Source organism: Pelobates fuscus, chromosome 9, assembly GCF_036172605.1.
Source record: "Pelobates fuscus isolate aPelFus1 chromosome 9, aPelFus1.pri, whole genome shotgun sequence".
Lineage (NCBI taxonomy): Eukaryota > Metazoa > Chordata > Amphibia > Anura > Pelobatidae > Pelobates > Pelobates fuscus.
Genome location: NC_086325.1, coordinates 142,571,965 through 142,599,106, shown reverse-complemented (window position 1 = coordinate 142,599,106; position 27,142 = coordinate 142,571,965). Strand labels below are relative to the sequence as shown.

The following is a 27,142-nucleotide window of genomic DNA, read 5'->3' as shown; positions in this document are numbered from 1 at the left end:
TGCCTCTCTGCACAACACCACTAGCCTCAGTGCCTCTCTGCACAACACCACTAGCCTCAGTGCCTCTCTGCACAACACCACTAGCCTCAGTGCCTATCTCCAGGACACCACTACACTCTGAAAGTGCAGAAAATGAATTATGTAGAACAACAGACTGTGCAATATGCCTTTTATCCACAACTCCAAGTCTACCAGATCCTACAGTAATCCATCTGCCATTCCTAGTATGTCTCTGCGGCAATGGCTTTGCAGCAGTTCCAGCCTGAATTTGTTTACCAGATAATTTACAAATCTCAGACTTCAAAAATACAATCTCCTGCCGCAAGATAGAGAACTGTCTACAGATTAGACAACAACCAAACCTCCAAAAAGTGGAACGTGAAACAAATGCAAAGCAACTATTACACTGAACTAAGTCTGCCATTCCAATGAGGCGAATAATTTAAATCAAACAAATTTTACCTTTTTTTTTTTTTATTTATCCTCCTGGATACCTCAGATTACCTCCAGTTTATCTCCAGAATATCTCCAACCACACACACACTTAGAAGCAACACTCTCCAGAATATCTCCAACCACACACACACTTAGAAGCAACACTCTCCAGAATATCTCCAACCACACACACACTTAGAAGCAACACTTAGAAGAAGCAACCAAGCTCTATTAGCCAAGCTAATGACAACTACCCTTATATACTCCTAAAATCACCTCCCACTAGGAATGTTTAACACCTGGGTAGGCCTCTGCTTATTAGCAAACAATAGCTAATTTAAATAGCAATCAATAGCAAGTAGCTACCTAATCCAATCAAATGCCTTATAATTACCAACAGGAAATCAAACCTTGTGCAGTCAGTAACCTTTTCCTACAGATGAATCTTACCTGTAACAGTAAAAAAGAACTCTTAGCACAGCTCTTAGACAGTTGAAGCTTCTGTAAAACTCTCCAGAATATCTCCAACCACACACACACTTAGAAGCAACACTTAGATGAAGCAACCAAGCTCTATTAGCCAAGCTAATGACAACTACCCTTATATACTCCTAAAATCACCTCCCACTAGGAATGTTTAACACCTGGGTAGGCCTCTGCTTATTAGCAAACAATAGCTAATTTAAATAGCAATCAATAGCAAGTAGCTACCTAATCCAATCAAATGCCTTATAATTACCAACAGTGGTGTCAGGAGTGTCCTTGCGTCCCCCCCAAGTAGTCTAGCTGTTTTAGAACTGTTTGACTTCTAACCTGAAGTCTGCCAGTCGCCTCTTCTCACCTCCGCTACAGTACACAAGAGTCAGAGGCTTTCTGTCTAAACTAGGCCCCTCCTATAAGGCACCCCTACCATACTGTACCTATGGCGAAGGTTGTCTGAGAGACGATTACACAGGACGAGTGGCTTAATACTGTATAGCATATATGGTAATAGTATATCTTCTATTAAGTTTCATGGGCAAACAAAAAAAAAAATCCTTGACGGGTAACTAGACAAGCCCACCACTAATGTTAAGCTGAAAATGGTTGGAGTTGTCAAATGTTATGCAGTGTTTCAATATACCGCAATCCTTTTTAGGCTTATGCATAAGCCATGTTGCCAATGTTATTTTACTATCCTGGTCAAGATGAATAAATAAAGAATTTAAAAAAATAAAAATAAACTAGGCCCCTCCGTGCAAAGCATTAGCTCATTGGCTGAGAGCTATCAGCCGATGCGTTCAACCAATGAGCTAGCTTAGCTCAGGAGACCTAACACAAGTTCCTAAGTAAGAACTTACAACTCTCTTGACTGCTATGAGGAGGCAGCAAGTGGACCACAGGTAAGAAGTTGAACTGTTCTAAAACGGTTTCACTTTACAGAATGGGGCGAGGGTGCTAGGTTTCTCCTGGCACCATAATAACTACAGTGTGCTGTAGTGGTTATGGTGTTTAGCGTGTTCCTTTAAGACATATTGGACATTACTCCATGCATAGTTAGCATATCTTTTGCCTACTGGAATAAATGCAATTGTTAGTAGTTTAATTGTTTTCTTAAACATAATCCTTTAAGAAAACAGTATTAATTTTCCTCCTCTTTTTGCTTGCGTATACCCCTTTGTATTCTCATTATTGATAAGTAAATAGAGCCAATCTTTACAGAGTGCATTTGTGAGTATGATATTGCTTTAACGGCGGAGTTTCAGTAAGCCTGGTTTCATTGCAATATGTTGTGCCATCAGCATCCTTTTATGTACGTCATTACATGCGGGTTTACCCTTGACATCAGAACCCGAATATGGCGTCATATTTGCACTCTTACGGTTTTTATTTCCCCAAATGTAAAAAATGGGACGGACCATCCAGAGATTCATTTAAAATAAAGCTTGGACTTGGCCAAATAAAGATGGAATGATCCATTGCCTATTACCAATGACAGGTCCACTTAAGATGTAGAGAAAGAACTATATAAATATGTTTTTCTCACCGCAGTGGGAACCAGGAATGAACCAAAGACAGCCGTTCTGTTCTGTAGCATCCTCCAGAGCAATCCAGAACCCTGTGATCCGACCCATAGGCTCAGTGTACAGAAACGTAGCATCCTGGTGTGAGGTTACTGTCAGCAAATTTGGGAAACATGCATGAGACTGTAAAGCTGTAAAGCTGTTCAAAAATAAACTTAATTCTGTTTTTCTGAATGTTTGCAAATGCAAAGTAATTGGCAACTCCCCTACCTCCTCCTGTACTGTACAGTAAAGTTGTTTGTAAAAGTTCTTAGTTGTATACTAACAGCAAGGTAGTGCAGAGCACAAGATGTACACTACAGCTCTTCTTTCAGACAGCAATAACAGCCTGCAATGCTCTGTATAGTACTTACCTGAGGTTTTATATTGTACTTTTTTTTTCAAGAAATACCACACAACTGGCATTTAACAACATGATTGATTTCGGAGCATCTGCCAACTGCAGCCATGGTTTTTTACTTCTACGCTTTTGGCATATAGGTTAAGGTTGATAGGGACAAAGCAGGTGGTCCTCTAGACTGGACACATGGATTTAACTCTGTCCCTAAATATTTTTAATAGGGAATAGTAATAGGTATATATGGAACAACTATGATCCCATATATAGGGAATAAATCATATGGACATATTCCTAATATTAAATGAAATAAATAGCCTATTTTGAGGCTAAACACAAATTACAAGTGTAATATAGAGTTTAGCCACAAGATGTCGCCAAAGGATTTTTTTAGTTGTTTTCCAGTAAAATTAAATAGAAATAAAAAAAATAAATATAAAGTGAAGCTGATAGCCCAGCATTCAGAATTTTAGTTATAAAATATTCACCTGATGTATTTTATATGTGGAGGGAGCCAGCTGGGGAGTGAGTATGGCAGGCACCAGCAGTAAGAGCAATGCTTGCCTTAACAGGATCGAGGAGGGAGCCAGTGGGACAAATGGCAGTCACTGCTGTTGGAGCGGTGCCTGCCTGTGGTTCGTGGGAGCCAGCTTGGCAGTGAATGTAGCAAGCAGCGCTGCTTGTCACTATGTGGGAAATAGTTTCTGCCACCGCAGGCCATGCTACACGGGTCTGGGGTCACTAATTTAATATTATTATGGCAGGCACACCGTGGTTAAAGAGGTACCTGTCTTAGTAAGATAGACACCCGGGTGGTGTCTGTCTACAGAGAAGGAGATAAAATATTTTACGGTAAGCTACATCTGATTGAAAATGAAACCATTTTGTTTTCATGCAGGCTGTGTCAGTCGCAGCCAGGCGAGGTGTGGCTAAGGCTGCATAAACAGAAACAAAAAGTGATTTAACTTCTAAATGACAGTGAATTGAGCAGTGAGACTTCAGAGGCATGATCTACACCAAAACTACATCATTAAGCTAAAGTTGTTATGGTGCCCCTTTAGATAGAGGGCCTAGTCCCTCGGTGGAACAACGGACATTACGAGAAGCACACGCAAGAGGAGGAACGCGCACCTGCTTTGGTTATACACACAAACAGACCATAGACAGCACGAACACTACAGCACACCAGCAAAAACTGTACATCAACTACCCCCAACCACACGAAAAAGGGAGGGAGAGTCCCAGGCAACTCCCACTTATAAATGAGGCATCAAGTAGGACTTACAATGTCAAACATTTGTGGGGAAACAGCGCAGTTATGACAAATGTCAATGTTTAAGTTTACATTGTTCTGAAAAATAGTTGGGCGGATACAGTTACAGGTACTAGTTGTACCCTTGCAAAGATACGCATACCAGAAATTGATGGGCTCGCAAGAACATTGTGAAGAACGGCGTAGGAGAAAGCCCTACACAAAATTGCAAATGTCAAATGACTGTAGCAACCAATATATGCAAACTAATGTATAATGCGAGCTTCGCTCAGAATACCTATGTATGTAAACACACATGTAACAATAAAAGCTTTAATAACTAAAGTGTCCCTTTAATCATATTTTTGTACATCGCCCAACAATCTGATTAGACTTTTTTTTTTTATCACACAGACACATATTAAAGTTGTAAGTTTACAGAAAAAAAGTTTAACCCCTTAAGGACACATGACATGTGTGACATGTCATGATTCCCTTTTATTCCAGAAGTTTGGTCCTTAAGGGGTTAGGACCTGACTAGCATGGAGGACAGACGTGCTTTGGCAGAGCTCCTCTGAAAACAGGGTGATTGGTGGCACTTGTAGCCCAACTAAACCTCAACTTGGCGACAACACTCGACTTACCTGACCCACGATTGGGCAGGGAACCGACACAGTGGACTGTGACCCTCCTGAAGCCTCGCAGCATGAGGCCTAGTGCGTGTTGGGCGGGAGAGGCGGGCGATATCCCAGTACAGCGCTGCGCGATGCTGACTCACGACGAGCAAAAGCTGTCACCAGCCTGGGACCTCCCCGGGGGCCTACTCTAGTCTCCAATCGTTACCTACCATTCCTATTAATTTGTCTATGACCTTCTTAGCCATAGCTCTGTACGTCCTAACTTACTGTTAAAAGCAGGTCTTGTGATATAAACTGATGTCCTCAACTTGTTTTTTCTATAACCTTAAAATTGTGCTATTTGAAATGCCATGAAAATGATTGTTAATGCAATGCTTGCTTCAGCTGTCGCGGAGAAGTAAGCCTGTTTGTTATCCTAGGCACAACAAAATAAAGGATCAAAACAATTAAAATAAAAAATAAAAAACCCAACAGAAAAAAAAGAATGATATAGTTGTTTTTTTATTGGACGTATACCACATAATACCCTTACCTTCTCCTCCTAATCCAGGTTGCTGTAAAATAAAATAACAGTTGTTAATTGGACTGACATCCATATAATATAACCCCTGTAAATTAAATATTCTCTATGTAAAAAAAAAAAAAAAAAAAAAATGGGATAGTTCCCCTTTAATTGTGTATGGTCCGCTACCACTGGATAAATATTAATCAATACAGCAGACATTGTGTGTTTCGATCTATATGTGTATTCAGTTTAATCCTCTTTATTTTACACAGACAACAAATAAGGCTCACCTTGAATATATACATACTTTGCACAATCACTGGCTTCACAAGGCCAATCCCACGACCCACCTCCTACAGAGACATAATGGGTATCGTTAGCATTGCCTTTCTTTCACAGGTATCGGATGCACCCCATCCCGAGCTGCTCACCTGTACTTGTGGAGAGTGGGTGATGTCTCTGAAAATAGGAACATGAGCGTGTAAAGCTAAAAGGAAAAAAAAAGATGGCTTCAATGAAACAACTCTTAATAACACCGAAATCTGCTAATAAATAATGCGGGGAAATAATGAATACTCCATGAAATTGGTTTTCCTGAATAACTAGAGACTGGAAAAAATGTGATTCTCGTCTATACTTGAACTACAACTGCCAAGAGTCTTTGGCAGCTTTAAGATTGCACTGTCACTTGTAGGATCTTTGCAATATTTGATTCAATTTACATAAAAAAAAATAACTGTTTAGTAAATACATCCCCAATGAAAACATGGATGAATTTAATTATGCATTTTTTTCATTCGGGGTACATCTAAAATCAGCATGCAAAAGTTCAACATTTTTATCTGCTTTCTTTGCCCTCCCCTTCTAACTCCGCCCAAACTTTCTGTGACTGTCCAATCACAGACTTCCCATTGCAGCTCAATGGGAAGTCTTTGTAAGGCAGGAGCTCTGAGCTATTGCTGCCTCTTATCGATACTGATACTTTAGAGAGAGCTCTGAGAAGGGCTACTAAACTGGTTCATGGATTGCAGGATAAAACTTACCAGGAAAGGTTAAAGGATCTTAACATGTATAGCTTGGAGGAAAGACGAGACGGGGAGAAATGATAGAAACATTTAAATACATAAAGGGAATCAACACAGTAAAGTAGGAGACTATATTTAAAAGAAGAAAAACTACCACAACAAGAGGACATAGTCTTAAATTAGAGGGACAAAGGTTTAAAAATATCAGGAAGTATTACTTTACTGAGAGGGTAGTGGATGCATGGAATAGCCTTCCAGCTGAAGTGGTAGAGGTTAACACAGTAAAGGAGTTTAAGCATGCGTGGGATAGGCATAAGGCTATCCTAACTATAAGATAAGGCCAGGGACTAATGAAAGTATTTAAACAATTGGGCAGACTAGATGGGCCGAATGGTTCTTATCTGCTGTCACATTCTATGTTTCTCTTTTTCTCTTGAGCTAAGCTATACTGAGCTAACCAAACCAGGAAGTAATAAGACCAGTTGTCTGCTTGACTTTTAATTAAAGGGACACTATAGTCACCCAGTCCACTTCAGCTCAATGAAGTGGTCTGGGTGCCAGGTCCCCCAGGTTTTAACCCTTCAGATGTAAACATAGCAGTTTCAGAGAAACCTCTTTCTGACAGCCGCTAGAGGCGCTTCTGCGAAAATCGCATTCAGCGTGCAGAACATCCATAGGAAAGCATTAAGAAATACTTTCCTATGGGCGTTCTTAATGTGCATGTGGCTCTGGCCACGCATTCGCATTGGGCTCCTGACGTCGGGAGCTGACGTCAGCGGAGGAGGAGAGGTCACCAGCGCCGAGGGAGCCGGCGCTGGATTAAAGTAAGTAAGTGAAGGGATTTTAACCCCTTCAGCCCAGCGGGAGGGGGGCCATGAGGGTGGGGGGGACCTAAGAGTTATAAAGTGATCCTTTAATAAAAGTGACAATTTCTATTGAAATCTGCACTTTTTGTAAAATAAAAGGGACCACATGCTTCACACATTTGAGCAAGTTGAAGTCCCTGGCCTTATCGTATAGTTAGGGGTCTGTAACACTTTAAAGAACGGTCATCATCTCACACCCACTTTCTTTGGCTTCTGGAGACTTTATTAGCCACGAGTCGTTGTCACTACTGTAAAATTGTGCATGCACAAGAGCTTGAAGTGAGGTCTATGAATTATTGATAACCTCATACATGCACAATAGGATTTTTAATTGATTTTTGACAAGAAGGTGTTAAAAGCATCTATTGCACATCACGCCAAATGTCCTCCTCAGCCATTTTGACAGTCAGCAAAAGATTGACAATTACATGAGACAAAAGAGCTGCTACATTGTCCCGTGTATATCTTTTCATTGTGTTGTCAAAAGGATTTTCATAAAAATTCTGCCTTTATTATTTATAGGGATAATAGTCACCAAAACAACTTTAGCTTAATGAAACAGTTTTGGTGTGCAGATCATGCCCCTGATGTCTCACTGCTCAATTCTCTGCTATTTAGGAGTTATATTACTTTGTATCTGAACCCTAGTCACACCTCCCTTCATATGACTTATACAGCCTTCCTAAACACTTCCTGTAAAGAGTCATTTCATGTTTACACTTATTGCAAATTATGTTTAATTTAGAATTTCTTATCTCCTGCTCTGTTAATAGCTTTCTAGACCCTGCAGGAGCCTCCTGTATGTAATTTAAGGGATTCTCCAGTGCCAGGAAAACACCCCCCATCCCAAGTAGCTGAAGGGGTTAAAACCCCTTCAGTGACTTACCTGAGTCCAGTGACGATGTCCCTCAGCGCTGGGTCAGGCTCCACCTACTCTCCTCCCCATGACGTTGGCGGGGAGACCTAATGCGCATGCGCGGCAATGGCCGCGCACGTACATTAGACCTCCCCATAGGAAAGCATTATTTAATGCTTTCCTATGGAGATTTCGGCGATGCTGGAGGTCCTCAATTAGCATGAGGACGTCCAGCGTCGTATAAAACACTTTGTGTTCTAAGAACACGAAAGTCCCTCTAGTGGCTGTCTGATAGATTTATGAAAACGGCAATGATTACACTTGCAGGGTTAAGAGTAGTGGGAGTTGGCACCCAGACCACTCCAATGAGCAGAAGTGGTCTGGGTGCCTGCAGTGTCCCTTTAAACTTCAATTTACAGAGCAGGAGATTTTTTTTTTTTAATTCTTTATTTTGCGGGTTATTGCTGTAGTTACAACACAATATGTGGATAATCGAGTACATAAAAAACAGTAAAATTATTATCGACAGATTAGACACATAGCTGGCATTAACCCATTTTTATAATTCATGTAACATTCCGATCATTAAATCTGAAGAAATAAAAAGCCATTAACCGAGGGGTACAGGTAAAAGGCGTTATGTACTGTGACAGAAGTACTCCTTTCCCTTGGTACCTTGTCCTGGGATTGGGATGTTACACACAGTCTTTTCAGGCTTTAGAGACACTTCACACGCTGGATGAGGTAAATTAACTTGCTCTTTTATTGAGGTTCCAAAATAAATGCACAGTAAGGTATAAAGGTAACAAAAATATATAAAACAAAAGCCTTGCTCTTCTGAGCACTAACTAAACAAAATAATCAACTAACTGGGTTGGATGGCTTGTCCATTTCCCAACATAACCATAAACAACCTTACTGTTTCAGGGTTTTCAGCTCTCTGTTTCCACTCACAGAAACCAAACACAATCTCCCTCCTTCCTTGGCAGGGGAGTACTTAATAGCACCGGTAATTGGCAATCCTTTTCAGGTGAGTTAAATTAGGATTCAAACTCTGGAACTGGACTTCTCACCTGTAGGTTTCAAGCAACTACTCTCCAAGTACTCCACCCCAGGGCCCAAATATACACATATTTAAAGTGCAACATTCATTATAACATTACACATTTCCCTGGGGCTAATTACACAAAGTAGGAACCTTGCAAAATCTGGGGAGGTATATAGATTCCCTCCAGCACAATTCCTTGCTTTCGGTCACAGTACCCATAGGCACAATCTTAGGGTGCCGAATTCTGATGCTTACTTAAGGCACTTAAGTGGGTGACCGTTGGAAAGTCTTCTCGATTTTAGGGTTATGCCTCATGCTAAATTAGAAGGTTTAGATAGTGAGCTGAGCGTGCGATGGAAATGTTCCTAGGCATAAAGATAGCGTTGTACGCTCTTAGAGAAGGGGGGTGGGGGGAAGTAACTTAACAGGGACATAGACCAATCGCCTACGGCGCCAGGGTATAGAAATCAAAAATCAATAGTAAACTATGAACTCAAACAAAGATATATATATGAAATATAAGCAGCATTTGGCCGCAGTTGTGGGTATCAGGTCGGTAATGTAGAAGCCTTCTGCGCTTCCCCTCTAGGTACAAAGGGAGTAATTCCTGCTACAATCCATGATGGATGAGCTTCCGTCAGTGGTGCGTTCGCCGGAAGGCCCAGAGCCTGGAGGAAGGCTGGAGCCTCTGAGAGGTGTGATATCAGGTGGGTCTTGCCGGCCTTGTCTGCCATCAAACGATGCGGGCCCCATTTATAGGTGATGGAAAGCTCACAGAGCAGGTAAGTTTGTTGTCGGAAGGACCTCCCCTCCGCCACACCAGTGTATGCCTGGAAAGGTACCTGTATAGTGTTAGGTGCACTCCTTCAAAGAACACTGTAGGAGACCCTCATGCAGCCCCCATGAGAACCCCGCAATCCGAATCCCTTCCAAGTTTAAGCAAAACATTGCGTGTTGTGTCTTGAGGTATTTTCGTAGCCCTATTGAGGCGGAAGCAGGAATGGACCACCAACTGCTTTGCCTGTTTAGGCGGCAGTAGTGTTGAAATTAGCCTTCGGCAATAATGGGGTACCTCACTTCCAGAGACTGACTCAGGCACTCCGCAAAGTCTCAGGTTGCATGCCTTAGCCCTATTCTCCAAGCTAGCTATTTGTGCTTGTTAGTTGGCAGTGCAGCATCAGTGGCTGTTTGCGCGAGTTTGGTGCCCCCCATACCTTTCTCTACTGCCACCACTCGATTGGTAAGTGCAGAGATGTCCTCTCTGACCAGTGCCATGTCTGCATTAAACATAGCTTTAATGTCCAACATTAATGCCTTGATGTCAACCTTGGTGGATGGTACAGAGCCTCTTAGCTCCAGAACGGTCTGTGGCACGGGTCTTGCACGAGGTAGGGCTGGCCTGTCTGCTGTGAGGCTGTCGTCCTCTGACAAAGGAGAGGTATAAGCCTCTTCAGGCGCCATCTTGAATGCTTCTGGGCGTGGGGCAGTGCGCAAAAAAAAACCAATATCTCTGGAGCCCAGGCTAGGGTCAGCCCGTTGATTCTTTTGCTTTCCCATAGTGTGGAGAGCTCGTACGTCCCTTTCGGGTCCCAGTACAAAAGCCGGTTCCGGAATCATACCGTGTAGTTCAGAGCAAAAACACGGAGATGCTTCAGTGTGCGTCTTGCTCGATCTTGCGCTGGTCCCACCCCCCGGGAGATAACTTTTTTTTTGTATTCTTTATTTTTGTAGTGCGTACGATTATAACAGTTGCTTGTGAGGTACCCCAAAGGCAGTCCTCTAGCGCGTTATGAGCAGTTTAAACATAGGGGTACACGTTAGATCTAGCACATATTTCAAGTAAAGAGATAAACAGTATAGGTTTACGTTGCTTAGTTATTTTCAAAACTTAACATCTAATGGAGTAACATCGCTTTGTTTTCTAGATAGTAGATTAATATGCTGTGTCAAAAGCTAGTCAGACAATGAGTAAGTAGCCACTGGGGTCTGCTGTGAACTCTCTTCTACTCTCTTTTTGATATGCCCAATTTTGCGGTTTCGTAGACATTAGGTAAGCTAGGCTGGATATGTGTTATTCATGTGACAGTGTTGGTTTTGCTTAAGCTTATGGTAAAACATGGAAATCACCCGCTAGGAAGTAGTGAAAATAAAATAAAAATTAAAGTAAGCAATTAGTTGCAGCCCATGCCTGTACGTTTTATGTGTATAGCAAGTGGGGTTTACAGTTTTAGTGCCAGGCATGTGGGTCCATCTCATGAGAAGTGCTAAGCATAGCATAAATAAGGAGCATGGCTAACATGTAAAAGTAGAGTAAATCAGTCTTACAATGTAGATTATATTAGCAGGCTAAGAGAACGATAGACATATGAACAGTGTAGCAGTTATAGCATGGGCGGTGGGGTTATGTCTTTTCACCGCCAGTCCTCCTCCGGTGCTGTCCATCTGGATTATCCAATGCCGGCTTTGGATGCTTGGCAGGCGGGCCAGGTGCAAAGTCGGTCCGAGCTGTCACGCTGCGTGGCAAAGCCTCTGGTCTCGGGCAGGTGAGTCGGCTCTGAGGCAGTGGCGGATCCAGGGGGGGGGGGCAACGGGGCAATTGCCCCCCCCGAGATTCTCCCCTGCCGGCTAATGCAGGGCTGACATTGCCCAAGTGCCAGCCCTGCATTGTGCCTGCAGACCGGGGAGGGAGATCAGTGATCAGTGATCTCCCTCCCCGGTCTGCGGGCACATTACTGACAGCCGACCGGCAGGGGAGGGAGAGAGGACCCGGGAGCTGTTACCAGCAGCTCCTCCGGGTCCCCCTCTCGCGAGATTTGGAGCGTTGCCGCGGTTACCACGGCAACGCTCCAAATCTCGCGAGAGTGAACTCTAGCCCTGGAGCGAGGGCTAGAGTTCACTCCTACCACTGGGACCACCAGGGAATCCCCACTGGGACCACCAGGGAAAGAAAGATGTCCCCCCTCCTCCCAGTAAAGGTAAGAAGGGAGGGGGGACATAAATTATATATTAATTTTAATTAAATGTTAAAAAAAAAAAACACACACATTAAAAAAAAAAAAAGCCCCCCCCCCCTATCCTTCTTCTACACACACATTGCCCCTGCCCCCCATACACACACACACACATTGCCCCTGCCCCCCATACACACACACACACACATTGCTCCTGCCCCCCATACACACACACACACATTGCCCCTGCCCCCCATACACACACACATTGCCCCTGCCCCCCATACACACACACATTGCCCCTGCCCCCGATATACACACACATTGCCCCTGCCCCCCATACACACACATTGCCCCTGCCCCCATACACACACATTGCCCCTGCCCCCCATACACACACACACACACATTGCCCCTGCCCCCCATATACACACACATTGCCCCTGCCCCCCATATACACACACATTGCCCCTGCCCCCATATACACACACATTGCCCCTGCCCCCCATATACACTCACATTGCCCCTGCCCCCCATACACACACACATTGCCCCTGCCCCCCATAGACACACATGCACACACATTGCCCCTGCCCCCCATACACACACACACACACATTGCCCCTGCCCACATACACACACACACACACATTGCCCCTGCCCCCATACACACACACACACATTGCCTCTGCCCCCCATACACACACACACACATTGCCCCTGCCCCCATACACACACACACATTGCCCCTGCCCCCATACACACACACACATTGCCCCTGCCCCCATACACACACACACATTGCCCCTGCCCCCCATACACACACACATTGCCCCTGCCCCCCATACACACACACATTACCCCTGCCCCCCGATACACACACACACACATAGCCCCTGCCCCCCATACACACACACACATTGCCCCTGCCCCCATACACACACACATTGCCCCTGCCCCCCATACACACACACATTGCCCCTGCCCCCCATACACACACACACATTGCCCCTGCCCCCCATATACACACACATTGCCCCTGCCCCCCATATACACACACATTGCCCCTGCCCCCCATATACACACACATTGCCCCTGCCCCCCATACACACACACATTGCCCCTGCCCCATACACACACACACACATTGCCCCTGCCCCATACACACACACACACACATTGCCCCTGCCCCCATACACACACACACACATTGCCCCTGCCCCCCATATACACACACATTGCCCCTGCCCCCCATATACACACACATTGCCCCTGCCCCCCATATACACACACATTGCCCCTGCCCCCCATATACACACATTGCCCCTGCCCCCCATATACACACATTGCCCCTGCCCCCCATACACACACATTGCCCCTGCCCCCCATAAACACATTGCCCCCACATACACACACTGCCCCCCATAAACACACTGCCCCCACACACATACATTGCCCCACACACACACTGTAACTGTCACACACACATACTGACCCACACACACACTGCACCCCTGACATATACTACAGCCCTCACGTACACACTGCAACCTTCACACACACACACACTGCTAATACACTGTCCCCCTCACACACACACACACACACTGCACCCCTCACACATTGCACCACTCACACATACCACTGCTCCTCTGCCCTACTACAGCCCCATTCCCCAGAGGACCTCAGGTAAGTTGTCAAACAGTTCTTAAACAGTTTGACTACTTACTCTGGGAGGGGGTCTTGGCATTATTGGCACTATAACCACTACACTGAGCTGTAGTGGTTATTGTGTCTGGATTATTTATTTAAATAATCTACAAGTGCCCCTCCCGAGATCAGGCTCTGGATCCGCCACTGCTCTGAGGTAGTCCTCGGGGTCTCTCTTTTTGGCGCAGGCTTTGATTGTGGCCTCGTGTGGGAACCTCTTGGTGGTTTCTGCGTTGTCGCTTTGAGTGAGGAGCGCTGCTTGATCCGTCGCCATATTGGGACTCTCTCCACTGACGGAGCTGGGGGCTTGGAAGGTGGACTCCGCGGCATGCGGTAAGTGTCTGTTGGTAGAGGGGCAAGGCAGCTCATCAGCCGCTCCAGTCGCCTCCAGAAGTTGGAGAAATGTCTGTCCAGCCTGGAGAGGATGTCCTCTCGGTCAGCGCCGGGTTGTGGTGACCACGCGGTGTCCGCCATATTGGGTACTGTGCCGCTGTCTACTGTCACCCAGGCCACCTCTGTTGGTGCTGGGTATTCCTTCCAGATCACCCCCCGGTCCGTAGGGGGGGAGTAACGGGGCCCTGGTATATGCTTAGTTGCTTTCCGGTCTCTCCGGTCCAGGGGCTCGGCCGCGTCCCCCGACCGGCCTACACCAGGCCGCATCTGCCACGGTGAAGCCGCAAGTCCCCCAACAGGTCTTTTAACGATTCTCCGCTTGGTCAGTATATTGGGTTCATAGGGCCTCGCTCGGGTTCCTCCCTTTGGAGTAATAACAGGCTTAGTTTTGCTCTTATTGCCAAAGTCGCGGAGGAGCTCCTCCATGGCACATCTGCTCTCCATGGCGGTCAGGTTTTTTTTAATGAAGATCAGAGTCAGAATATTAAATGTGACTCTTCTGTAAGAAGGAGGGTTTTTGCGAAGATGGGTCTAACATCACCATTATGGATTGATAGTATGCACTCACTGAATAGTATTACTCGTGCACAGTAGTTACAGTAATTGAAATGTATTAACTGTAAGCACAGTAGTTATAGTAAGTGTGCAATGGCCATACGTTATAAACTCACCATGTCCAATTTTATTCACAGATTTCTCTTTTTCCACCAAAAACTCTCCTACCATAAAATAACAAAAACAAAATAAAATAAAAAAGAGAATAATATTTGTCATTAAACTTAGAATATTATATTAATTATTATTATTATTATATTATAGTGATACTCCCTTATAATGTCCAATACGCTGTCTAGGCATCTCAGGAAAAGTAACACATTTCTAATGCACTAGTTTTCCTGATTTTTAATCATTATTATTATCATTTTTTATTATTTATATAGCGCCAGCAAGTTCTGTAGCGCTGTACAATGAATGAAGCCCTGCAGCCCAAGGATCATTTAAAATGGTAAGCTAATGTGTAAATACAAGCTAAACAACTGACAGATTCAATAACATATAAACTTTAACTAGAAAATAAAAAATTACATTATAGTCAGTTTTCCTTTAAAGGGACACTATAGTCACCTGAACAACTTTAGCTTAATGAAGCAGTTTTGGTGTATAGAACATGCCCCTGCAGCCTCACTGCTCAATCCTCTGCCATTTAGGAGTTAAATCCCTTTGTTTATGAACCCTAGTCACACCTCCCTGCATGTGACTTGCACAGCCTTCCATAAACACTTCCTGTAAAGAGAGCCCTATTTAGGCTTTCTTTATTGCAAGTTCTGTTTAATTAAGATTTTCTTATCCCCTGCTATGTTAATGGCTTGCTAGACCCTGCAAGAGCCTCCTGTATGTGATTAAAGTTCAATTTAGAGATTGAGATACAATTATTTAAGGTAAATTACATCTGTTTGAAAGTGAAACCAGTTTTTTTTTCCCATGCAGGCTCTGTCAATCATAGCAAGGGGAGGAGTGGCTAGGGCTGCATAAACAGAAACAAAGTGATTTAACTCCTAAATGACAGTGAATTGAGCAGTGAAATTGCAGGGGAATGATCTATATACACTAAAACTGCTTTATTTAGCTAAAGTAATTTAGGTGACTATAGTGTTCCTTTAAGCTATCTGGTTCCTAGTACTTGTACGTTTGGATCTCAAAGGAACGAGCACATTACCTTTCTCATTAAACACTCCTTTCTCAAAGAAGAATCGGATTTTGTCTCCACTGCTGAGGAAGTAATCTGCGCTGCCCTGCAAAGAGAGAGGTTACAACCCGAGTGGAAATTATTGGGGGGAGGCTCAAGATGGTATTTTAGTTATACAAACAGTTGAATAATTTTTGTATAAATGACCATTCCAGGCTAATTTTGCAGATCTTGTGAACTGCAACCTTTTTCCCTGAAAGAGACTAACGATCTCGTCACGGGGGAAATAGCCAATAATGGGTTTCGCATTGAGAAGCCTTTGAATCTATTTGCATGTCTGATCTAAGCTCTGTGGAGGACCTGGAGTTGTCAAAGATGCGGGGTTTGTGGGGGGGGGGGAACTGGCGTACTCAAGTAGAGCATGCTCGACCTTTCCGTTACCTTAGGAAGCTACTGTAGGGGGTAATCAAACCTCCCTGGATCTTTGATTGACACCTAAGGGGATGTTTAATAATTTAATTTAGGTCTCAAAATTTCCACTTACCACTAGCCTCTGACGAGAGAAAATGTAGCCTTGGCACATAGAAATTCAACCCTGGTGAGTATGCTATAACTCGTAGTGGTATGTAACTTTTACGGCCTAGATAAGGCATAGGACTGCAAAATATAACCCCCTGATTTAGGACATAAACCATAAATATCTAAAGAGACACTTTGAGAAAGGTCAACCCTTCTGGGATCTGAACCTGCAAGCCCTAGGAGCTGAACATATTCTACTGATAGTACATTAGCCCACTGAGCTATCTCAGATAAGTGGGTTTCCTATAAGCATAACTGGCACCTGGGCCTGAAGCTGCTCCTCATGTTTTGTAGTGAACTCTGTGCGGCAGTGCAGTGGGACGTCCATATTCTGCAGTATTTGGTCAATTTCCTGTTTCATGGTCTCGCACTCCTGAGGGCTAAAGACGCCCTCCAGGACCAGAAATCCATCATCTCGGAACTGTAAAACATTAAGTAAGGAATGTAGAATTAATGAGGGAATTTCAAATTTTAGGAAATTGACAAATTAGCTATCTATCCTTATCAAGTATTCCTGGTTTATTTAAGAAACCACTCACACAGGGTTAATCACAAAAGTCTAAATGGTCAGAATTCAGTGAATTACAAATTCTATAAGAGAAGCAAGACGATTGATAAACAGCGCCTATATTTTGCAGTAGTAATGGTGTCTCTTCAAATGGTAACGTAATATGCAGAAACAATAAACAGAGAATATTTTTGTTTTGTTTTTCGTTTCTGCATATTACGTTACCATCTGAAAAAACACCATCACTATAAAACCTTTAAAACATATCCTGACACGGGGATTGTACCATCCACGCTGAATACAGCAGAGCTCTTATTAGCTCTATAAAGTGTGAGTGTGTCTTTATCATATGTCCGATACATAGTTATTTTTGAAAGTTTTTACACTATTGTATGTTTTTTTGTTTTCTTATTCCAAAGATACTTGGCACTACATAAAAGAAGGCCCTCTCTGATATATGAATGTATGTATGTAAGCTTACTGGATCCATTTCATGGACACAGTTGCCCCGAAAGGATTAAATGAGAATATAGTGTATTCTATGTTTTTCTAAACATATGCTATTATTTGATTTTCCTTTATTTGTGTTAGGTGCTTATGATAGTACAGTGTGAAATACCATAAATAAATGTAGGATAATAAAAAGGGCAAGTCGGTTGTGGTGTGCCGGAACCGACGAAGAGGTAGGCCTGAGAAAGAAGAGGGCCTACCCAGGGAAAGAAAGATAGAAATAAATAAATGTTAAAATGTGGTGTGGTGGGAGGGTCATTCAATGCTGACCTCGAACGGTAAGGAGCAAGGTAAGGGGAGTGCCTTAAGTAGGCTAGAGGTAGCAAACCAACACCTCCCACAAATCCAGGCAAATTGCCTAAATACTTGTGTTAGGTGCTTATGATAGTACAATGTGAAATACCATAAATAAATGTAGGATAATAAAAAGAGCAAGTCGGTTGTAGTGTGCCGGAACTGACGATGAGGTAGGCCTGAGTAAGAAGAGGGCAAAAATTAAGTAAATTTATTACAGACAACCAATACATATACATTTTATCAACCAGACATGTTTTTGAAAGCATCCCTTAATTCTTGTACTGGGTTCGGTATATACCGTGAGTAAGCGGATGACTTCCAGCGCCCCAGTGTTTTGATAACATGAGTTGGGATGTTGAAACTGGAGGCTGTGGACACGGCTCCTATACGAAAGGAGTGCCCTGAGTAGTTGGCTGCGTTGAGGCCCAGTTGTGTGAGCAAAGACCTGACGTAGGTCATGAAGGTTGTAGTGGTGAGTACTGAACCTTGCAGCTGTAGTAATGGTTGTGAGGGTAGTAAGTTATGATGCTGTATGTAGGCATCAAGAACCCTGACGGGACACCATCTGTTGTGCGTGGGATAGTACGGAATGTTTATGGGTATGTGCTGACTGGTTTTGGAGTGAGGTAAAGTCAGGATGTAATGATCCATATGTTTTGTCAAGTGGGAATAGAGGAGGAAAGGAGTAGTTTGGGTCGTGGAGGTTGTAGTGAATTCTCTCGGTGTTAGAAATCCATAGAAAGCTATGTATATTGCTGTTTTGATGATAGAATTTGTATTGGTGTCAAACGGTTTTAAGTCAAGCAGGTTAGATAATGCTTTAAAGATATGGTTATCTATGGGTAGCCTCTGGGCTGTATGTGTGGGTTCGGATTTCTGAATACCTCTGAGTATGGTCTTAATTTGGTGAGAGGCCATGAAACTGTTGTTATTTGGGTGTAAGATTAGCATATGGTGTTGAATGCCAGTGAGATAGAGTTTGATGGTGTTATATGACATTTTAAGTTTAAGGTGGTCAAAGGAAGCAAACCCCAAAAAAGATGTCATAACAAATGGTTGCATGATGTTATGTTCCAGAAGGAATCTTTTGAATAGTGTGAAAGCTCTGTTGTATGTTTTGTGTGTATTGTTTGAAAGTGCCAATTGGGACAATGTCCTGCTATGCTGCGTGATGGTTTCTAGTCCAGTATGAGTTGTTGAAATGTTGGAGTGATGGTGGCTGTGGGCGCCGTCGGGAGTGCTTGATGAAACGCCTGAAATTTAAAGCGAGACAAATTGTTAGCAGCTGTGTTACATACACCTGGAACATGGAAACAACATAGGAAAAAATTATGACAAGCTGCCAACCAAGTGAGTTTCCTCAGAAAACTCATGATCGTAAGGGATTTGGAACGACCTTTGTTAATGATGTGACAGGTTGCCTGGTTATCGGAGTATCAACGAAACTGGCATGTGCCCATAAATGACCCCATGCTATGGTAGCCGCCACGATGGGATAGATCTCAAAAAGAGCTGCGGTAGTGGAAAAACCTTCCAAATCCTGAACTGCTTAAGGCCAGCTGCCCCAAAGCCATTCGTTCCCAAAAATTGCCGCAAAAACAGTGGTAGATGCTGCATCTGACCAAATGGTGGGAGATGAGTCAGTCAATTGAGGGAGGAACATACTTTGACCATTCCAAGTGGATAAAAATCTCTTCCACATGTTTAGATCTGCCGTTGCTTGGGTATCTAAGGACAACCTGTGCGTGTCATGTAGAAAAAGTGGAAAAAGATGCAATAGTCGTGATATAAAGGAGCGGCCTTGAGGTATGATGCGCATAGCAAAATTTAGTGATCCCAGCAGGGACTGTAGCTCTTTGCGGTTGCAAGTACCGAGCTGAAGGTAGCTGTTTATGTAAGTGAGAATATTCACATCTTATCGTGTGGTAGGCTCGCTTGCATTGTGGCAGAGTCTAATTGGATACCCAGAAAAGTGATAACTGTGTCTGGCCCCTCTGTTTTCTTAGGGGAGATAGGTACACCTAGTTGCTCAAATAGCTTAGTGGTAGCTTTGAGACTAGTAGGAGGGGAAGTATTCTCCTCGACCAGTAGGAAATTGTCTAGGTAATGTAATACCGTAGGGCATCTGGCTATGTTCAATAGTAACCAGCATAATGCTTCTGCAAATGTGTCAAAAATAGCTGGGCTACTTTTGGACCCAAAAGTTAATTGGGAAAAAAAATAGTAGTTCCCGGACCACTTGATGCAATGCAGGTGCCACAGTGTGGGGTGGATTGGTAGTAATTTAAAGGCGTTAGTAATGTCGGTCTTACTGAGCCAGGCTCCAACCCCTGCGTGTATGATAGCGGTAATGGCATGATCTATGGTGGTGTATTGCAGGGAGAATTCCTCAGAGGGTATGAGGGAATTAAGACTGGGGTTGGCCGATGAGTGGGGTGCCGATAAGTCAATGATGAGTCTCTGTTTTTGGGAAGATTTCCCTGTGACAATACCAATGGGGTTAGTGCGCCATTCTATGAATGGAGGAGTTTTGAAAGGCCCCAATACGAAGCCCTCAGCCACTTCTTGGGCTATGAGGGTGTCAACCGCTGTGGGGTTGTGTTGGGCGGATTGTAGATTAGGGCATTCCAGAGTTCCGACTGGTAAGTGTAGGATACCTGTATGGAAGCCTTCTGTTAAACCAGAGATAAGAAAGTCTACTAGGTGTCTAGATGGGTGCTGAGACATAAATGCAGTGAATACTGGCATATTAATGGACGTTTGGTAAGGCTTGGAATACATTTTATTTGGACACATGGTCTTTGCATGTGCCCTAAAACATTTTGAACAGACATGCAATAGTCTACATCCACTGTATTTACAAGACCCAACATTAAAATTATTACATATCTGGGACTTGCCCAGAAACTTGATTGGGTGTCCCAGTTTGTCTCGTGACAACTTCTCTGGAACCCCAGAGGAACTAGCTCCTTGCGTGGAGGCATGTTCGTCCGCCGTGTTGGGACAAAAGTTTGTAGTATGGGCTGTGGAGGAGCAGTATGCACAAGCCGGTGTTCTTAGACCTGCAAAGTGTCTGCAAAAAATTACGGTATCAATCCTTCCCCAGTTGGATCGGGTTCCGTACTGGGAGAAGGCTCCAGACACTTTTGCAGAAAAAGACCTATGGTAGTCATAGAAGGCTGAACCACCATATTTGTTGCCCAGGTCTACCAGCTTGTGCATATAGAGATCAAACTCCTCTCTTCTGTTGGGATAGACCGCACATTTGACATCCCTGTAAATACCCTGTAAATAACAAAAGCTAGTACAAATTCAGGGATAGTCATTTTCCTGTTTAGGCTTGCCTCCCTAGACCTGACAACAACAGATACGTCATCATAAGCATACGTCTTATTCTCAACAATATCCTGGGAGGCATCCAACAGGGAAGCCAGGTTGACGTCTTTACCTTCCAGGATATCCCTTTTTATGTGCTCAGGTATCATATGAGCCAGGCTAACTTCCTGGTCATCCAGGGTGATGGCTGGAGCAACTAATGGCAAGTCGGCTGGTGCTTGTGAAGCAGCAGCGGGTGGCCCTGCTAGAGTAAGACCGACTCAAGGTGACCGACTCAAGTTTCTCCAGCCTGGAGTTGACCTTGCTCATGGACGCCATGAGTGAGGATAACATGGCATGTATGTCTCCTGGGTTGGACTGGCTAGGTCCTTCCCCAGCATCCATGTTATTTGTAGATGTGCGTAGCAGTTTGAAAAGTTCTGCTTTCCTTGCTGTAGCGGGGTAGGGGATTTGTCTTCTCCTCAATTCCGTGGTTATACGCGGGATCGTCCAGGATCTGATCGATGCTGGACTAGCTAGCTCTCTTCCTTGTGTGGGAGTGACAGCTCTAGCCGGGGTGCTAGGCAGGGAGAAATCCTCTACCCCTTCCTGAGACATACTATAAACAAAACAATTAATTAGTATAAGAAACCACCAAATTGTACTGGCAGGCTAGCTAGGCTGGATGGCGAAAACATTATACTTATTTGGTGACAGATGAGGCCCTGCTAATTGCCAAGCGGCTTGAGAGGCTCTATCTATGCGTTGGCGTGAGGGGTTATTGAGGCCACTCGTCGTAGTGGCAGGAGTTTTAGGCCTCTCGGTGACTGTAAGACAGAAAACACGGGAAGGGAGTGACAGGTGAGGCCCTCTCTATGCAACATGCGAGGCGGCTAGCTAACGTGTGTTTGCCTCTGAAATGTTTGAGGCGGGGTGTTGGCCTCGCGGGACCACTAACTGATGGCGATTGCCAAGACGGGGTAAATACCTATTGGGAAGCCTTTGACCCCATTGCCAGCACTCTAACCTAGGGAAATGAAATGTATGGTAGAAATACCATATGAGCAGGTGTACGTACCTGGTAGTATGACAAATTCACAGAGAAAAAACGTGTGGAGCAAATATATATAAGCTTGACAGCCTGAAATGGGTAAAAGAAAGTAGTATGATGAGTGTGGATTGTTGGAAAGAAAACAGACTTATAGCCTGTAGCAGCAATGTTTTAAGGTTTGCTGGCGTATGATTGAAAATAAAATGTTGATACCATGGGAATAGATGTGTTACTCAGAAATGTTGTCATGGCTTTAATAAGATATCTGAGGGAGGCCGTGGCCTATGTACCAACAACATATGTGTTATATAATAATGGTGTGTAAGGGAAACATAAAATGTAAGTTATATATATATATATATATGTATATCACTGTGCAGGAAACTTATGATTGGTTGGATCAGTACGTGTGTTGTCTAAGGAATTAAATCCTTAGACAACATAGACACTACATAGACAAAAATATACCAAAACGTGTGGATTGTTCCCGATTGGTGTGCTATTACTTTGTGGAACGTTTCGCCGAATGGTTCACGGAATATCGTCATTCTCGAGGCAAAATTGGTCCCATAGAAATGAATGACAGAATGTTCAAAGCTAGAGTGGGAGCTGGCAAAAGCTGAAAAATCAGGACATGATTTCTAAACTGCCACCACTCCCTCATTTTCAAGCCCACCTACACAAATCTTATATCAAAACGTTCAGCTATCCCTGCTACCACTAGAAATGTCCACGGCTAAGCCATAGTCATGATTGTTTTCACAATATGACCATTTGTTTGCAACTCACGCCGCCCATTGACATTCATTGAAACTCCACTCTAGCCAGCTCAAATTTGAAGGGCAATTTCTAAACTGCGACTGTGCCTTCATTGTTAATATTTCAGAGACATACTATGCATCAAAATGTAGGTCTGGGTCTTGTGATTCTCACAATATAAAGCTCTTCGCTGTAGGATTTATAGTTTTTAAAATACGACCGTTTGAAGATGGCAACCGCCAAAATACTCTGACCTGTGCCAGGCTGGAGCAGCAAGTGATGTCATAGACAGGGCCTTTTGTACTGTGCAACAACAATGTAACTGTGCAACAACGTTGCAATTAAATGTGCTATTTAAATAATAACAGTTACTCCGCCCACTCCAGTTGTAGACTACTGCTGGAGGCAAGAACACTTCACACAATTTCCCTAGAAATTGTAGCTTTTCTAGTTACAAATTGTAGGCCAATATAAACCAAATTAAAAGCACAGTTAAGTGAAAGGGATGCTAAGCACCAGAACCACTACAGCTTAATGTATTAGATCAGGGGCAAAGAGACAGTCCCTTAAAGGATCACTATAGGGTCAGGAACACAAACGTGTATTCCTGACCCTATATTGTTAACACCACCATCTGTAGCGTTACTCACCTTTCCCAGGGGCTGGCCGCGGTCCTCTCTTCAAGCCGCACGCGGTCCTGCGGCTGCACGAGCCGCGCGCGGCTCATCCGACGCTTCAGGCAGGAAGGCGGCAATGACCGCGAGATGCGGTCACATGTCCCGCCTGAATCTAAGAGCGCGCCGCGAGTCTCGGGCGCGCTCTTAAAGAGACAGAGGGAGCCTAAATTGCCAAAAGGCTCCCATTGGCCCCTGTCATCCAAAGCCAATCACATTGTTTTGAACCTATTTATACTTACCCTTTTCCCTTAGTTCCTTGCCCTATCGTGGTTTCTGCTACAGTTCCCTTTAGCGTTTCTTGTGTTCAGTTGTGTTCCGTCCGTACTTGACCTTGGCTTTGTATTCTGACTTCGTTTTCGCTTTATCCTTGTCTGTTCTGTTTGCCGGCTTGCTGTTTCCTGTGTACCAGACCCCGGCTTGTCCTCGTTTACGCTGTCTCTTTGTGCCCTTGACCTCGGATTGTTCCTGACTCTGTACTTCTCCTATATACGTCGAGTCCGGCCATTCTAAGGTCCGGTAGACGTATCTCTCCTCTGTTCTGCCTTCTGTTTAGCTGGATCCTGTGTGTAGGGGTATATTCTCGTTACATTACGATAGGGCCATGGACCCCGCAGATTTAGCTCAACAGATGGCGTCTCATGAGGCTAGATTTGTAGAGCAGGATCACCGAATGGATCAGATAGCCCAGGCTCTTCAGACGCTCCTAGCTAGAACCATTCCAGCAACCACACCTAACCCTCCTACACCCCTTCTTCCTGAAGTATCAACTGTGCCTAATGCTACGGCCCATTTAACACCTCCTTCTAGGTATGGAGGGGATTCTAAGACATTCAGAGGGTTCATTAACCAAATAGAGTTTCACTTTGAGATGTATCCTCGTTCATTTCCCACAGAGAGGTCTAAGGTTGGGTTCTTTATGCACCAACTTACCGACAAAGCACTTGAGTGGGCAAATCCTATTTGGGAAGCTAATGGACCTATGGTGCATGACTTTCACAGTTTTCTTACAGCATTTCGCAGAACTTTTGACACTATGAAAAGGTCTAAAAATGCCGCAAGAGCATTAATGAGGGTTAAACAGGGTTCTAGGTCTGTGGCTGATTACGCTATACAGTTTCGTACTCTTGCCTCACAGGTAGATTGGACCAACAATGGGTTAACTACTGCCTTCATGGAAGGCTTATCAGACTCTATATTGGATGAGGTAGCAGCTAAGGAGCTTCCTGTTGCTTTAGAGGACCTTATTGACTACCTCATCGATATAGATAATAGGATTCGTGACAGGCTCTATGCCAAGAACAGAAATAGACGTTTTGTTACACCTATTCAACCCAGAGTTGATACACCGGAAAGTGTAAAAGTATACGAAGAGGAACCTATGCAATTAGGGGTTGCCAAACTCACTGATAATGAAAAATTACATAGGAGAAGGGAGGGACTCTGCCTATATTGTGGTAGGAGAGACCATATGGTAAAGGAATGTCCTTTGCTCCCGGAAAACTCTCGCACCTAAGACCTTATAGGGGACTGGCCTTGGGTGTGATTTCTAAGTCTCCTACATTGCCTCCTAACCGACTGATTCTCCCTGTTTCGTTACATATGGGAGAGAGTTGAATAGTTGAAAATATATACGCCTTGGTTGACTCTGGGGCAGCCGAGAATTTTATAGACTCTGGTTTTGTAAAGAAAAACAACATTCCCATCAGGGAGAAGGAGATACCCTTGGCCGTTGAGGCCATAGATGGTAGACCATTGATATCTCCAGTTGTTACTCATGAGACTGCACCGTTACACATGTACACAGGGGTTTTACACTATGAAACCATTCAGTTCCAGGTCATCACCTCTCCCTCTTCACAGTTAGTGTTAGGGTATCCATGGTTACGTGCCCACAATCCCAATTTTGACTGGAAGACAGGGCAGATAAAATCATGGAGTGAGGCCTGCCATGAATCGTGTACTATTGAAGTTACGCCTGTGAATTCTATTAATGTTCCTATCACTCCTCCTTTGTCTACGGCTATACCCTCTCAGTATTTATCTTTAAAGACTGTCTTTGATAAAAGAGAGGCTGACAAATTACCGCCTCACAGACCCTACGATTGTGCTATTGACTTGTTGCCTGGCACTATACCTCCAAAGGGCAGGGTGTACCCCTTATCGGTTCAAGAAAACCGTGTCATGGAGGAATATATTAAAGAATCATTAGATAAGGGATTTATTAGGAGATCCTCTTCTCCGGCTGGAGCGGGGTTCTTCTTTGTATCGAAGAAAGAAGGTGATTTAAGACCTTGCATTGATTATAGAGGTCTCAATAAAATCACCATCAAAAATGCTTACCCTATACCATTAATAACAGAATTGTTTGACAGGCTCAAACATGCTACGGTATTCACCAAATTAGATCTTAGAGGAGCATACAATTTGATACGTATAAAAAAGGACCACGAATGGAAGACAGCCTTTAACACTAGGTCAGGTCATTATGAGTATACCGTCATGCCATTTGGGCTTTGCAATGCCCCAGCAGTATTCCAAGAGTTTATTAATGATGTCTTGAGAGACTTTATTCACTCATTCGTTATTGTGTACTTAGACGACATTTTAATATATTCTACAGATTTACACACTCATCACAGACATGTTACGACCGTTCTGAAGACCCTTCTTGCTAATGGTCTTTATTGTAAATTAGAAAAATGTCTATTCGACCAATCTGAAGTCCAGTTTTTGGGGTATTTGATTTCCGCTAAGGGTTTTCGTATGGATCCCCGGAAGCTCGCTGCTGTCATAGAATGGCCTCTGCCGCAAGGTCTAAAAGCCATCCAGCGTTTTCTGGGTTTCTCTAATTATTATAGACGTTTTATCAAAGGTTTTTCGTCTATTGTAGCACCTATTACTCGTATGTCAAAAAAGGATGGCAATACTCGTGTCTAGTCTACCGAGGCACTTCAAGCTTTTGACTTCCTTAAGACTACGTTCGCCTCTGCACCTATTTTACAGCATCCTGTCCCCTCATTGCCCTATATACTTGAAGTTGATGCTTCAGATATCGGGGTAGGTGCTGTTTTATCTCAAAGAGAGTCTCCTGAAAAGCCATTGCATCCTTGTGGCTTCTTTTCTAAACAAATGTCCAAAGCAGAGAAGAATTATGATGTGGGTAATCGCGAACTCCTTGCTATCATTTTAGCACTCAAAGAATGGAGACATTTGTTAGAAGGCACTAAGGATCCCATCCTCATATTTACGGATCATAAGAACCTGTCCTACCTTAGCGAAGCTAAAAGATTGTCTTCCAGGCAGGCTAGGTGGTCACTGTTCTTGTCCCATTTCAATTATATAATCACCTATAGGCCAGGTGATCGGAACACTAAAGCGGACGCTCTGTCCAGACAGTTTGAAACTATTGACAAACAGGAGATTGATATTACTGCCGTCATTCCCCCAGACAGGATAATAGCAACTACTGTATTATCTATTTCCTCGTCCCTATTGCAGGCCATACAAGCGAAACAAAGCATGGCACCTAGCGAGAGGCCTAATGATAAATTGTTCGTTGACGTTCCCGAGAGACGGGATATTCTGTCACTATATCACGATACTAAGACTGCTGGACATCCTGGTATTTCCAAAACAGTGTCAGCTGTTTCTCGGTATTTTTGGTGGGATTCCTTACGAAA

General features: G+C 43.8%; 1 protein-coding gene across 1 annotated transcript in view; it reads right to left on the bottom strand.

Moving 5' to 3' along the window:
• The window catches only part of PHYHD1 (phytanoyl-CoA dioxygenase domain containing 1), a 41,282-nt gene that overhangs the window by 6,779 nt on the left and 7,361 nt on the right, over nt 1-27,142 (bottom strand). Inside the window, exons 2-8 of the mRNA XM_063432645.1 lie at nt 16,608-16,766; nt 15,797-15,872; nt 14,751-14,798; nt 5,662-5,717; nt 5,521-5,583; nt 5,258-5,279; nt 2,462-2,590 (exon numbers count right to left, since the gene is read on the bottom strand). Coding sequence (XP_063288715.1) covers nt 2,462-2,590; nt 5,258-5,279; nt 5,521-5,583; nt 5,662-5,717; nt 14,751-14,798; nt 15,797-15,872; nt 16,608-16,766 — 553 coding nt within the window. The remainder of the gene's footprint in view (nt 1-2,461; nt 2,591-5,257; nt 5,280-5,520; nt 5,584-5,661; nt 5,718-14,750; nt 14,799-15,796; nt 15,873-16,607; nt 16,767-27,142) is intronic.